This window comes from Caretta caretta, chromosome 3 (assembly GCF_965140235.1).
Source record: "Caretta caretta isolate rCarCar2 chromosome 3, rCarCar1.hap1, whole genome shotgun sequence".
Classification (NCBI taxonomy): Eukaryota; Metazoa; Chordata; order Testudines; family Cheloniidae; genus Caretta; species Caretta caretta.
This window is the reverse complement of record NC_134208.1, coordinates 137240039-137256231: the sequence shown is the minus strand read 5'-3', so window position 1 is coordinate 137256231 and position 16193 is coordinate 137240039. Positions and strand designations below refer to the sequence as shown.

The 16193-nt window shown below is 40.7% G+C and overlaps 1 protein-coding gene across 19 annotated transcripts in view; it reads right to left on the bottom strand.

Annotated features, from left to right (window-relative positions):
- Positions 1-3572: 3572 nt before the first annotated feature.
- RYR2 (ryanodine receptor 2) overlaps positions 3573-16193 on the bottom strand; it is a 719935-nt gene continuing 707314 nt past the window's right edge. For all 19 annotated transcript variants that reach the window (XM_075126918.1, XM_075126917.1, XM_075126921.1 and 16 more), the window contains 4 exons: positions 11309-11373; positions 9772-9872; positions 7951-8002; positions 3573-4861 (listed from right to left, as the gene is read on the bottom strand). In XM_075126918.1, coding sequence (XP_074983019.1) covers positions 4766-4861; positions 7951-8002; positions 9772-9872; positions 11309-11373 — 314 coding nt within the window. In that variant the 3' untranslated portion in view covers positions 3573-4765. The remainder of the gene's footprint in view (positions 4862-7950; positions 8003-9771; positions 9873-11308; positions 11374-16193) is intronic.

The following is a 16193-nucleotide window of genomic DNA, read 5'->3' as shown; positions in this document are numbered from 1 at the left end:
GGAGAAAGTTCCTTTGTCCACTTATGTCAGTCATGTCTTTTTTGCCTGAAACAAGATTCCATACAAAAAAAACCCCATAAAGACAACCAGAAAGAACAGATAAATTGCAGAGATACCATTAAAATATCACAGGGACTACATAGAAAGATGTAGAAAGAAAGCCATAGGGAGGAGACAGCAAATTAAATATGAGCTTTTAGTGCAAAGCTATTGTGAAAAGCCAGTATTATTCTTGGATGTATTTGTAAATGATTACATGTAAAGTAAGAAATATGAGTGATACTCTATTAGCCTGGTGTGGCTCCATGTGAAATATTGTATGCAGCCTTGCCCGCAATTTTTTCGGAAGACTGTAGGAGAACTAAGGAAAATAAAGAGGGAATCAAAAAACAAACAAGGATAAGAGATGGAGACATATGAGGAGAGACTGAAGGAGCTACATTTATGATAATTAAAATTAGACACAGAACAGACAGTCAGCAAACAAATCTACCCCTGCTTTCTGAAATGCCGGCTACTGTCTCTTAATTGAGGTTGTACCAGATATTAAACTGATACTACATTTGGTTAGTTAAGAAAGAAGGAAATTCTTATCTTTGTTTTCTAGACTATAATATATCTAAGGACTGGAAAATTATCACAGCCAAGAAATATTTCAAGGTAATACTGTAAATGAAGGGAATTAATCACAGTCTCAGAGGATCGTAGCAGTTGTACCACTGGCCTGGAGATGAAAAATGAAAAAATTATTAAAGACAAAGAAAATGCTACATTAGTAAGAGTAACTTGATGGTGGTTCACAATGCACCATACCTGCAGCTCTTGAAAAATGGCTTAGACAAGACATGAGAGGGAAATATATAGGGATCAAACTTGTAAAATACAGAGGATGACAGCATCAGCCTTAAAGGACTAAGTGGATTTGTTCTTTCTGTGATTCTCTCATGTCAAAATCACTAATAAAATGACAGATGGATGTTCGTGATTGATAAGAAGAGACTGCTAGTGCTTGTGAAAGGTGCTACAGTGATCACAGGTACAACATAGATGGGGGCCTCCTAAGGTTCCTGAATCCTGACCACGAAGCAGGAAATCCCTTCCAACATCTTATAGAATCATAGAAGATTAGGGTTGGAAGAGACCTCAGGGGGTCATCTAGTCCAACCCCCTGCTCAAAGCAGGACCAACCCCAACTAAATCATCGCAACCAGAGCTTTGTCAAGCCGGGCCTTAAAAACCTCTAAGGATGGAGATTCCACCACCTCCCTAGGTAACCCATTCCAGTGCTTCACCGCTCTCCTAGTGAAACAGTGTTTCCTTATATTCAACCTAGACCTCCCCCACTGCAACTTGAGACCATTGCTTCTTTTTCTGTCATCTGCCACCACTGAGAACAGCCGAGCTCCATCCTCTTCGGAACCCCCCTTCAGGTAGTTGAAGGCTGCTATCAAATCCCCCCTCACTCTTCTCATTCCCCCCTCACTCTGCAGACTAAATAACCCCAGTTCCCTCAGCCTCTCCTCATAAGTCATGTGCCCAGCCCCCTAATCATTTTTGTTGCCCTCCGCTGGACTCTCTCCAATTTATCCACATACCTTCTTATAACGAGCTAGTCTTGAAATATTTTGTATAACTTGTTCAAACCTTAACCACAAGGGAGGGGCTGAAACATAAAAATGCAAATATTAATGTATGTACTTACAAATGTAATTGGACCTTAAAATATCTAATGGTACATTAGGTAAGTACTGTAATGGAATTCTTGGACATAATACAATAATGCTTTTTCAACGGGTGCATTGTCACATAGCCTTGTACTTCAGACTGGAAGTAGCTTTCTCCCATGCCACATTTCTGACTTCATTTTAATGTTTAATTCTTTCCAGACAGTTGCAAAAGAGTTAATTCTCTGCAGAATTTGGCAGCTGTCATGTGAATAAGCTATTAGTTATGCTGCATTCCTTTTTTACAACATCCCATTTCAGAAGCTTGCCAACAAAAATCTCAGGAAATCAGTTTAATCAGTGAGAAATAGTTTGTTAAAAGCTATAACATTTAAAGATTTCCCATCCTTTTGGAAAGAATCCAAAATGCAGTACTTGAATAGCTTTCCTCCCTTTTCAGTATCTGACAGATTTGTTTGAAGGATTTCATATTTGAAGAACTGAATATCACCATTAGAATTAGAGTGAGTTACTGAAAATTCACAATTTAATAAGAAAAACATAACACTCTCATTACATGTGTTTCCATTTTCAACTTTTTGGAGTTTTCTTATGAATTTTATGTTTTGAATACCGAATCCAGGTCCCTGTAGCAAAGTGTGGGCTTGTATCTCAGTGGAGGGAGCAGGGGATGCAAAGTAGAAGACATTCACACCCATGTTCCACAGTCACTCCATGAAGCATACCTCCACCCACTTCCAACAATGCCAGCCAAATCTTGCTCATGTGAATGAACCTGTTATCAGCTGGGAGGAGGCATATGTCCCTGTGAATGGGGGGTGGGTGGCTGGGCAGATTTACTCAGTAAGTGCAGATGTATATAATGAAATGTTAAGCAGGGGGAAGGATAGCTCAGTGGTTTGAGCATTGGCCTGCTAAACCCAGGGTTGTGAGTTCAATCCTTGCAAGGGCCATTTAGTGATCTGGGACAAAAATTGGGGATTGGTCCTGCTTTGAGCAGGTGGTTGGACTAGATGACCTCCTGAGGTCCCTTCCAAGCCTGATATTCTATGAGTATATGCTGGATCTGTCCCACCACCAAAGATTGGCCCATTGTACTTTAACCTGGTTTCACACACATTGGGTGCTACAGAGACTTGGGCTCAAACAGTAGAGAATGCAGCAGCAGCTTTCTGATGTGGAAGGTCGAGATTAAGGAGATATCCCTCTTCTATTCATATAATCTGTCTGCAAAGTCCATATTCTTCCTTCTGAATTTAGTTTTTGAAACAAGTACTTCATTGATCTTTAAAACTAAGTCAACACCATCAGCCTGGCTCTCAGGAGCAAAATCTATAACAAACCATTGCATGTACATATGTGAGAGGGAAAACCTCTTCTGCTAACATCTCAGGAGGACAGTAAATAAGAAAACAAATCAATTCCTGGCAGCTGTTTCCTATTTTTATAATCATAATTATAAACCAAAATCCTGGGTTCGAAGAGCCCTGGAATGTTAGGGTATTTGAAATCTGAACCCTGCTCTGCATCCACATTTCAAAATGACACCTGTATTTCTAGTCAGCTGAACTGAAAGCTTACATCTGAACAGTCCTGAAGGTTGGGAGGGATTGAAATATGTTTTTTGTGGCTTCTTTTCAACATCATATTCATACCAATTACTTCCCATTTCTCTTAGCTACAACTGAGTGCTAGTGAAGATACTAATTTGCCTTTATGACCGGATGAAGTTGTGGGCTAGGAGTGAAAAAGATGCAAAGTGGGATCACCACAAAGCACAGGAGAACAGTAATTTCAGCAGAAAGATGGCAGAGTGATCCTGATTGTTAAATCTGGTGTTAACTAGCAAACTCAATAAGAAAAGGCTCAAATGTTAGCAAAACCACCTTGCTTCCATTCTGAATTTCTCTTTTTATTTGTAAAGACTGTCATTACAATTGAAAAGGACTCAAAATGGACTGATGTACACATCATTGGTGCTTCATGATGGACCTGATGACTCCCTGAATGGATATTGCTTCAGCTTTGATTTTAAAAAATGGTCTAACAAGAAAATCTTTAACTCCACTATTGATCACAGGTGGCAAAAATGAAAGAAAGAGAAAAAGAAATTAAACCAAAACTACCGTTAAGTTCATAACATATACATTGTTGGCTGATGACACTGGTTCCAAATGTACAATAAAGCCCACAACACTTTATTACTATGAGTATGATTATTGTGATTGTTTTTCTCATGTTGATCAACTTGCTTTTGAAGGTTGTTGTTTTTGTTTCTTGGTTTTAAACTTGCATAATAAACATGCAATGAAATATTTCTTTTTAAAGTGTTTTTCAGTCTTTCTGTTTTCATACAAAGATTTCATAAAGTTGCAGTGTTGCATCAGAGCATTACCAAAATAAGAGCAAGAGCAAAAGAGGAAGGTAAATGTGAATTTAGCTTGATGAGAATAACCTACTCTTGTCCTGAGACACGCCACTGTCTTATTAAAAAGGTGTGCACAGTCAAACCCCTCCCCCCACAACCTCACCAAAACACAAAATAAATATTAACTGGGGAGAAAGGGAGGGCACAAAGAAAAGATAAGATGTCGTCATGCACTCATCTTCTGCATAGCTCAACCCACATATAGTAAGGCACTATTTCCCCACAACTTAGTGTCCAAAACAATCCTTTACAGTGCTTTGTGAACTATATAGTTTCTTCCAGGATGATGAAATAAATAGATTGAATAAATGTCACTACCACATTATCCCACGTGTATTCTCAGAGTCAAGGGATTCATCTGGCAGTCTCATAAAATAATTGCCTCTTTGTGTGCGTGCATGTTATGTATGTGGATTTATGTGTGGGTGTATGTTTTCCCCCCCATGAGTTGCTGTTTTAAGTTTTCATTGTTCTTTGCTCCATTGTTCTCAAAGCAAATAAACAGGAAAAAAAACCCAGCAAAGTCAGGTAATCAGAAACACAGCTTTGGTGCTCCAAAAAGCACACAGCTTTGGAGAATCGAGAAATCAGTTATTCCCTAAAGAGCTGGGAAATGGATGGACATATTTTCAGTGGTGATCCTCATTCGTATTTAGTTGAGCTGGTCTTCATACTGTTTTCGGAAGCAGTCACCAGCAGGGAAAAACTCCCAGCACCGTTCTTGATACATTTTCCATACATAGGATTCCTGCAAGACACAGGAGATTTAAATAATTAATCTGATTCAGTGAGAGTACATTAGCCACCCATCTTTCAAAAAAGTCTACACGCTGCTCTAAATTTTCTGATTCAATTCAAAATTGATCTGCTGTATTTGAACCTACATGTGATGGAACACAGTAACAACTGAGTTCATTTTAGTTTAGGCTTTTGGATTTCTATCTCCTGGATGAAAGTATTATAGAAACACATATATGTTAGGCTAGGGAGTAGTTTAAAGAGACTCTTGAAGAGCTCAAGAATTTTGACCTTTCTGGTGAAATAAAAAATAGAGACAAAACAATTAGTTTTGCTCTTTTATGTCCAGGAGAAACTTGAAGCTCAAATACAGTTGCCTGCAATACCAAACTGTAGCTAAGGATTAGTGTTTTAATGATCCTTAAAGGAACCCCAGCTGAATTTCTACATCAGCATTTCCAACATGCCTGTGTACAATGTATAAAATAATACAATGGCTTTAACGATATCAGTTTCTGGTAGAATCCATAAATGGGAGCAGTTCCCCCTAACTATAGGTTTTATCCCCACCTGTTTTAACATATAGTTCACTGTCCAAGGGCTCTAGTCTTGTCCTGATGTAAAGCGCTTATGCCAAATATATCCCTACATTCATTGAATCTGGTGTATTCCACATTTTAAGGGTGACTCTTCAACTTTTGAATAATACAGTAAAAACAAAACAAGACAGCATTTTATTGTAGCAAATACCAGAGCCAGGAGGATTCAGTTGATTAGATAGCTCAGAGGCCTCTCTCATTCCCCACCTCTAAATGAAAGCATCGTATAACTAACCAGACTGGAGTGATTATTGGTAGTCACTGTCTGGACTCAGTGTATACAGTGGGTCAAAACACACAATAAGTAACATCAAACAATGGAGCAAACATAAATGCAGCAGTATTTTTCCATAACAAATATTATCAATTTACAAAACAGAGGTAAACATCCTAGTCTAGTTTAACATGTCATTGTCCCAGGACAAAACACATATTCAGAAATAGTAAAACAAGTTTATAAAATGTGCACCCAGTCAAGACTGACAGGCTGTATATAGACAGAACATGATAATTGTAGTTCAGTATATTTGTCAGATTTCAAAGAGAACAGCTTAAACAAACAGAGCAAAAATGTGCTGTATGCCTGTGGTGTACTGCAATTTGTTGCTCTGACAGCAATCTGTGTGTGTGTAGGACCTGCAACTACCAACCACTTTACCGATCACTCTTACACAGCTCTCAGTGGGAATTCCAGCTGTCTGAGCATGTCTGGCACACTTTTTTCCTGTTGACAATTGTAGCTACAAGAGGCTTCAGGAAGTGTCAAAAGGTTTGGAAGAACATTTCGAAGAGCAGTGAAGGCAAGAAAAAAAAATCTTGGTAAAATAAATCTTTGGGGCTTCATCTTCCAAAGGGTTTACCTTTTATCTGCACCCAAAAAAGCATGTAGGCACCTACATCTGGACTCAAAATGTGAATGTTTGTATAGAAAGCAGATCTTTACATTCCAGTTTATACAATTCATGCACATAGATGCTCATTCAAAAAAGGAAAATGTGGCCTGTGAAGCAGGCCTAACAAGCATCCTTGCCAAAAATATGGCTTAATTTTGGTTGCCCTTGTGGAGGTGTAAAAGGAACGAGGGCGAGGAAAGTCTCTTCTCATCATGTGCACCTGTGCAAGATGCAACCCATGTCACAATGTTTGTCGATTTTGAACGCAAGGAAGCATTAGTGCCAACAGTGTTTCACGTAACAGGGGTGTTGTGAGGAATAATACATGCATGACTACTACAGTGAGGTGAGCTTTATAGGTACGTAGCTAGATAGAAAGACAACCCAAAGAGGGCATAGGCAGGGCTCCACCTCACAGTAGTGCAGCTGGTCAGCACTGTGGGAGAACCTATGATACACTTCCCAAAAAAAGAAGTAGGAGGAGGCTCTGAGTACACTCGCCTCAGAGGACATTCTCTCTGGCCACATCCCTCTGGTATGGTGTATCTCTCACCATCCATGGCTGTGCCATCTAAAGCCCCTGCAGAGTCCACTGAAATTAACAAAAAATAAACGAGAGTCCGCCATTCTCATCTGTTCAAGAGTGATTTGGAGGTGGTGTGCAGCAGTGTACAGTGTCTCTGCACGGCCCCTGTGCTGGATTGTTCCTTGGGTGAGCCAGCCCTATTCTGCATGGTGGTGATAGGGGGGAAGGGAATGGATCCACAGTCCTGCCTCCTTGCTCTCCAGGTTGGGGAGACAGAAAGTGAGCATAGGGACTAATAGGCTGAGCTGAGCAAGTGGTTAGAATTTCATTTTGGATAAAATGTTGTGAAATTTAAGAAGCTTTAGTTTTATCTGTTCTTCTCTTAAATGAATGTCACCTGCCTGAATTTCATGTGTATCTGGGTTGTGTGTCATTAATGGACACACTGTTACACATTGTACATGATGAGCAAATTCTCCTTCCCTTGCCAAATTTGTGAATGCTTATTCCAATCTAAAAGTTAGAATCCAGTTTGTTATCCTCATTAAAAGGTGCCAGCCTCACTATGATTGTCCTTATGTCTAATAAGCCTGTCTCTTATGGAAATCACCAGCTTTCAATATTGCTTATACAATACCATGAGAGACAATGGTATTTTACAGAGAAGGATGGCACTGTCCTGGCTTTGAAAAGAATACAATATAAATTACAAATGACCAAGTAAGTAATAACAATAACAAAGGAAGCAAGGAAGATAGTCAATAGGAAAAAGTCTAGTGACTCGTTATTTTAATGGGATGTACGTATCTTGTTAGTTGCAATTTTTCTTTCCTGCTTATTTTGGGGAGAAAAGTTTTAAGGGTACCAGAACAGGTGCAAAGGTGCTGAAGAGGAGGTTAACAATCAAACTCTGGCCAAAATAAATGAGTTTTAAGGAACGTTTTGAATGAGGTCACTTGTTCCACAGGGAGAGCTTCACACGATTGGTAAGAATTCTCATCTAGTTGTGCCATAGTGAACATTCCTAACTTTTATCACTAGCACGTTTTAAATAGTACTGGAGTAAACAGTGCTCACTTACCTGCCCTGTATGCTCTGTTTCATCTTTGTTAATGAGATACATCAGAAAAAATCTACAGACAAAGGTATTTTCATCAGAAACAAGCACAGGGAAAGATCAGAAAACCAAGGTCAAATACAGATGGATGTTTACCATTATATTTTATAGAATAAGAATAATTCTGTTAATGGATATACAATATACGCATGCCATTTAGAATTTTAGATATGTATTAAACCACATACAATCTCAACACTTCTGAGGTTCACTCATCATTCATTTTTACAAGCTGATTACAATTAATAATGGATGACCCTCAAAAGAGTAAGAGATTCAGGTTTGGTTTACTATAACCATACAGCAGTTATGATGCTTAGATGAAGCTTTCCCAATGCTTCTAATATGAAAATTATTACTGCATTTTCTTGTCCCAGACCAGTGAATTAGGGCCTTACTGTACACACTTATGCTGGTGAATAGTCAAGCATTATTCAAGATGATTAAGGGTTTCAGAATCAGTTTATTAAACAGTTTATTAAAGAGGGTGCTTTATTAGACCTTGTGGTTCAAACTAGTCAATACAGATAAAAATCTGACAGCAGAATATAACCCTGTGGTTTTATTAATACTCTAGGCTTGATGCTTTGGCATATTTACACACAAGTTGATGATTTCATAATCTAGCTCATTTTTATATTAAATCCATTTCTCTAGACATGACATCTCTCTCTATAAAATATAAACAAAGCACGACCACTAATTTTGGGTGCCCAATTTGAGGTACCTAGGACCTGATTTTTCAGAGTACTTAGCATTAGATAGAACTTTATATATTTAAATGCAGCTTCCATTGACTTTAGTTGCAGCTGTAAGAACCAAGCACTTCTGTCTCAAGTTGGGTATCCAGACATAGGCGCCGACTCTGTGGGTGCTGCGGGGCTGGAGCACTCACAGGGAAAACTTAGCGGGTGTTCTGCCCCCACCGGCAGCCAAGCTCCCCCCGCCCCTCCAAGCACACTGCATCCCTGCTCCTCCCCCTCCCAGCACTTCCCGCCCACTGCCTAACAGCTGTTTGGCGGCGCTTAGGACTTTCCAGGAGGGAGGGGGAGTGGGGATGCGGCACGCTAGGGGGAGGAGGCGGTAAAAAGGTGGGGCAGGGACTTGTGGGAAGCGGGTGGAATTGGGCCGGGGCGAGAGTGGTGCAGGGGCAGCCAGGGGCAGGGACAAGCACCCTCCGGGCAGAGGAGAAGTTGGTGCCTCTGCATCCAGATAATCAACAATACACAATTAGTGACCACTTGTGAAAAAATTAGTTCAAATGGCTTGATTAGCACCACACAGGAACTCTATAGCATAGACAGTGATAGAATCCAGTTCTCCAGGGCTGCATTCCCTGCCTTAACTGTGAGGCTGTCCTGTTTATTCTAGCTGTTCCCTGCTTCATTTGCTATACACCTTCCAGTTTCTGCAACAAGTAACAGTTTCTTTCACTACACAGTGCTAATTCATTCCCAGAGCAGGGCTCATCCTGTGCACTGAATGAGATAGAGGGCCTATGGAATAAATACTGTGCAATCATGCAATTAAAGACTGCATCATAATACATATGCATAGTGGGGCTGAATTAAGGTTGCACAGGCAACCTTTAAACTGGCATTTCCTATCACAATGAGAAAAATGGAAAGGAATCTTTCTCTGTATCTCTCTTGTTCACTCATACAGCATGAGTGCATATAAAATCTATACAGTGGTCTTTCTCCCTTATTTTGTGGGACTGATTAGTTAGTTGCAAGGGCTGATGGAAGTAATGAGTTATTGAAGAGTTCGTAGTTCTGTACTTACAGATAATTGGCCAAGTTGTGCTCCTGCAGGGTGTGTGTTTCAAAGCCATGGGGCACTGTGTCAAAGTAGTCATTGCCTATCCCACAGATAAAGCATTTGGTCTAAAAAAAAATCCAGAAAATATACACGTTGTTGAAATGCTCTATAAGAGTGCTAGCTTCTTTGGAAAAAATACCCAATAAGCACACAACAATTTATTTGGAAATTCTGAAACATGAAGTATAATGTGTGCTTAATAAAGACTTTTGCTTTAAGGACTCAGCCTGAGCCTCAGCCAAGCACATGAACAGAAATGTAATTGCTGTCACAATCACTTCTTGATGTTTGGTAAAAAATCTTTGGCATCAACAACTGAATGGGAATAGATTGGGAGAAAGGATGGCATGAATTAATCAAGGCTGAAAAGCAATTTTTCCTTCTTATTCTCTCCAGGCTACCTAAACGAATATAAGAGTCACTGTAGTCCACAGCAATCTTTACCTCAAAGGCAGTTATGTTTACCCAGCTGAAACTGAATACACCCTCAGTTGAGATTACAGAACACAGCAGGTACCTGATACCCTTCTGGACTCTGACAGTCAGATTTTAACAAGAAAATGGGAACTCTGCAGGAACAGAATACTTTCACTTAGGATATCCAAAGAAAATACACAAGTGAGATTAACCATAACAGGGGACTGGACAAGGTGACCTCTTCCAGTCCTATGGTTCGTAACCTGGTTTCATTAATGCTGAACATTGGGAACCTCCAAGCTAAACTCAAAAGGCCTTCACCAACCACTGAGGTTAGTTTTGTTCTATTCAGGCACAGCTGACAAAGTTAAAATAAAATAAAATCCTTAGCATTAACATAAAAAGACACATGAAAATAAATTGGTAAGGGTTTTGGTTAGTTTTGTTAGTTTATCACCTATAAAGAGCCAGACGTACCAAAGAGCCAACTGAAATTGCAGGTAGTGGACAAATAGGTCTAAATTTGTCCAGAGCAGAATATCAGTTTTGATGAACTGTGACTGTGTCCTGTGTGATTCTAACTAGTAGTGCCAAAGTGCAGTCAAAGATCTCTCTCTCTACTGTACCCCTTTCACAGTCAGAAATGGGCAACAGTGAACACTATTCTGTAACCTGGCTGTTAGCAGAGCACATTGATTAAAAGGAATGGTACTAAGACTCTTCTACTGAATGCTACAGAATTGTTTATGTAGGCTTGTATATGATATAGTAATATCTTTGCTCTAAGTCCATATTTGAAAAGTCAATCCGTCGAAAAGTCAGCCATGGAAAGTCATCTCAGCAGACCAGACTCTTAGTTTTATTTGTGTGACTTCAGTATAGTTTCCCTTAGGTGTAACGGAGGACAGAATCTTGGCCAGCATGCTGTTTGATACCGAACCCTTTGCATACTGCATACTTTCCTGTCAGTTTAAAATTACTCTCTGCTGAATCATCACATTTGGATAACGAATGGACATTCCAGCAACCAGCACTTTACTTAAGTATGCTATGGTGAAGCAACTAGGAGCTTATAATTTCTTACCTCCATGTCTTCTTTAACTTGTTCTTGTTGGTCTCTTAATTCTCCAAAAGCATCAATAATTAAACCTGGTGTTTAAATAAAAATGATACTTAACATTCAAGAGTACAATATGGCGAAATGTGCATACCCGTGGAAACCAAGGTTGAGCTCGGACGGAGTAAGATCAAATGGGAAGTTGTCTCCTGAAGTAGCAGAAACCTTCATATATTTTGAAAATCACTCTAGTGTCTAAATATGTGAAACAAAGCTGACTACACAAAAAGGAAACGAGTCCCTTCAACTAGGCTGGCAGAGATTTTGTAAAATACTTTTTAATTGGGTGCTATGGGACAAGTGGATTCCTGTTTTATATGTACAGCCCTAGCCTTTTCTTTTATAGAGTAGGTAAAAGGTAGACACACATTTGTAGGGTAATGGAGTCTTTATTAAAAAAAACCCCACTAAACCCACTAAGGATACTACTATATACTTAGCAGAGTTCATAGCTTTATTATATGAATACCATATATGAGAGATGGCCAGGGGCTATGTGCATCCTGCAGCTCCTGCGCTCACTATGCTTGTCGCTTAGTAATGGAATTCCATTAACAGAGCTCCGAAGAAGTAATGGGCCATGTCTTAGAGAAACAGAAAGGGAAAAAACATCCTAGGGTCAGAGACCTATATTATAAATACAAAGGGCCCGATTCTTCCCTCACTTGCACTGGAATAAATCAGACCAATGCCACTTAAGTTAATGGAGTTTCCTGCTGTAAAATTTGTGAAAGTGAGATAAGAATTAGGCTCAGGTTTTACAGTTAAGACCTGTCAACATATATTCAGTTAGTCACAAACAGGGAAACCAAACTGGAAAAGCAAACAGCATGAGATACACTGCTTGAGGATATCAGAACATGGAATTCTGTTCTTTACAAATGCCATTTAAAAACAAAAGTTTGCTTGAATCTTTGAGACAACACATCAGAATTGTAAACAATTTGCCACACAGCTGAGAACCCTTATCTAAACACACCTATAAGAAACTGGGAAGTATCCTCTCAGAGCAAAACTCATCATCTAACTAAATGTTAGCTGGTACAAGGCAATCGAAGATCATTATTTATAAAAGCAGTGAAACATCAAAGTCTTGGCTTGTGTTACTCCAAAAGGATGTATTTGTTGATTTGAATTTTTACAAACTAGAACTATCATAAAAGAATATCCTCTCCAATGCTCTGGGCATCCTGGACAATTTTGCACCACTACACCTTCTCTGGTACTTTTAGCCTGAACCAGCTAGGTTAAAATTAGCATGGGTATGCCTACACAAGCTGCAATCACACCTTGATTACATAGACACATTGTAAACAAACAAAAATCTTTTAAATCTCCTAGAACAATTAATACCCCAGCATCAGCATAAATACAATAAAAAATAAATGACTACCCACAGTCTCCAGAGTACCAAAGCATCACAACTAGCTCTATCCAACCCTCCATCTCCTCACGGCAAAAAAGGAAAAGTGGGTCTTGCAGAGTGCTCTGAAGGCTGACAAATTCAGGTTGTTATGGACTTGAGGGAAAGCAAATTCCAAAGATCCAGAGCCCTGTCAGCCACCTCCTCTCTTATAATGATTGGGCTTATGCTCGGGCATCTCCACTGACTACCTTGGGATAGTTTGCCACTTGGAGAAAGAAAGTCTCTGAGGTAGGTAGGTCGCAGGCCACTTTGGGCTTATAGGTCAAAACCAACCATCTTAAAATCCAGTAACCAACAGTCAGCCAGTGCAGATCATGGGGTACAGGTTTCCAGCTGAGTCTCAATCTACACCCTATTCTCTCTCAAATAATGAATAAGGCAATGACATCTCCAGCTGGGACAGTTTAAATGGAGATATAAAGCTACATGTCATCAGCACACTGAAGACATTGCAACCTATGCCTCCTCACTAACCTTTCCAAAGGCCTCATGTAAACAATGAACAAAAGAGCCGACAAGATGGAAACATGTGGAATTTCCCATTGGAGAATGCCCTCAGGCAAAGAATTGTCCAACATGTATGAGCAAATCAACCTGACAAAATGACAGATGGCACTATACTATGTAGCCTTAATTGCAACATCCCACCTCCCAGAACCCAACTATTTTGGCTGCATGGCAAATCCTTCAACTAATGATCTCAGTACGTTCATTCTAACAGGCACGCATGTTCATCTCTTCCCATCTGATATTGCTTTTTTAAAAAGTAAGCTTAGCCTTCACAAGAGACAATGGTGAAAAAACAGTTACCTACCCATAACTGCTGTTCTCTGAGATGTGATGCAGATGTGTATTCTACTTAGGTGTGTGCACACCCAGTGCAGCAGAGCCCGAGAACTTTGCCTGGCACTCATGACCTGTCCCCTTAGCCCTTCGTCTGGCCATATGAGTGGCCTGACCCTCTCAATTCCTTCACACTAAACGTCAGAACTACAGACTCCGATGCAGAGGGGACAGAAGGTGGATTGTGGAAAACATGTCTGTGCCACATCTTGAAAAACAACAGTTACAAGTAGGTAGCCTTTTTTTCTTCTTCAAGCAGATGCAGCCATGTAATTCCAGTTAGGTAATTTACACACACTACTTGTAGGAGGTGGGGCTCTGATTCTCTTTTAACAAGGGCTGCAGGACTGCCTTCCCAAAGTTTCCATCTGATCTGGATGCAGCAGTAATGGCACAGTGGCTTTTAAAAGTACGTACAGAAGACCAAGTGGCAGCCCTGCAAATGTCCAATATTGAAATGCCATTGATATTGCCTGGGCTCTTGTGGAATGAGTAGACATAGTCTGGGCTACTTCGTTTGTTGTCAGGAAACAAGAATGTATCCACCTGGAGCTCATCTGTGAAGAGACTATGTGACCGTTCATTCAGTCTGCATATGAAACAAATGAGATGAGAAACAGAAATGTTTGGTTTTATCCAGATAAAAAGCTAAATATCGCCTGACATCCCGTGTGTGAGATGTTGTTCCTCTGGGGTTGAATGGGGCTTAGGGACGAACACTGGTAAATATAAGCTCGGTTCAACTGAAACTGGGAAACCACCTTGGATGAAAACTTAGGATGCAGCATCAGGGTTACTTTGTCTTTAGAAAACTGCATGTAACGGTGCTCCATCGTCAAAGCCTGCAACTCACGCACCCTCCTTGCAGACGTTATCGCTACAAGGAAGGCAGTTTTCTGACACAAAGGGAGAAAGAAGAAGTTGCCAAAGGCTTGACAGGAGGTCTCATAAGGGCCGCTAAGACAGTATTAAGGCCCCACACAAAGGAATCATTCTTTAAATAGTGGGTAGAGACAAGTGATTCCTTTCAAGAAACTCACTGCCATGGGGTTTGGAAACACTGACTTCCCATGGATTGACAGATAAAACACTGAAACTGCTGCCAGGTGGGCTCTCAATGAACTAAGTGCAAGACCAGAAGACTGAAGATGTAACAGGTACTCCAAGGTTTCCTGGATACAATCCAACTTCAGTTCAACTCCCTGGGCTCATGATCATATCAAAAACCGCTTCCAATTGGCTGAATAGGTCACTCTGGTGGAGGGCTTCTTACTAGTTAGCAAGACTTGCCTGACTGCTCTGAAGATAGTTCTTCCTCCTCGTTAACCATGCAGCATCCACTCTGTGAGATGCAGGGAGCTGAGCATTGGGTGCAAAACCTGACTGTGCTGCAGAGTCCGGAGGTTGGAAAGAAGGGATATAGGAGGCTAAACTAATGACGCAATATTGTCTCGGTCATGCTAGAGCAATGATAAAGAGCTTGGTGTGGTCCAATTACATCTTGAGAATGACCCGCGGGATGATCAGGATTAGAGAAAAAGTATATAGGGGTGCTGATTCCCAGCTCAGGTGAAAAATATCGGTCAAGGAGCCCAGACTGAAACCCCCTCAGGAGCAAAAGAGCTAGCATTTCTTATTCTTTCTTGTGGCAAACAGGTAGATTGTCAGAATGCCCCAAACTGCAAAAACGAACCACCTGATGCTGGGGTTCAGAGACCATTTGCGATTCAGTGAGAAATCTCTGCCTAGGTGATCTGCCGGGTGATCCCAGGTAAGTGGTCAGCAATGGGAGTAATGTTTCCTCAGTGAAAAACTGCCAGAGTTTGATGACTTCCTGACACAGCATGTTGGAGTGTTCTCCCCCCGTCTTGTCACATAATACATTGCAGTGGTATTGTTGGCAAGGATGTGCACCACCCAGTCCCTGATGAGATCTTGAAGAGCCTGTAGATGGCATGTAGCTCCAGGACATTGCAGATGGCATGAAGTTCCAGGACATAGATATGCCGAAAAGCTTCCTGTTGTGACCACTGCCCTTGAACTTTCCAAGATGAACTCCCCAACATATTAAGGAGGCATTGGTGACAACAGTCTTGGTCATTGGGGACCAAGCGAAGGGAATGCCCTGGCACACATTGCCCTGAACCACCCACTATCATAAGGCATCTGCCGATCCTGGATCAAGTCAGACTAGTCTGTCCAAGCGATGACGATTCAGATGATAGACCAACTTCAGCCACATTTGAAGAGAGTGAAAGTGCATTCTGGCAAATTGGACTACCTGTGTGCATGCAACCAGATGACCTAGTAACCTCAGGCATGCATGGGCTGAGGTTGAGGGTTGAGACTGCAGTTTCAGACATAGGTGGCAAATAGTGTAGAATTAGTCAGTCGGCAGAAATGCTCTTGAACTTGTAGAGTCTACCAGGGTCCCAAAGAACTCAATTCTTTGAGTTGGAACCAATGTTAATTACCCATTGTTTAGGATGAAACATAGACAATCAAGAAAATGTAGCATGAAGCGAACATGAGAGAGGATTTCTTCCCTGGACCTGCTCTCAGGAATTAATAGTTCATATGCGG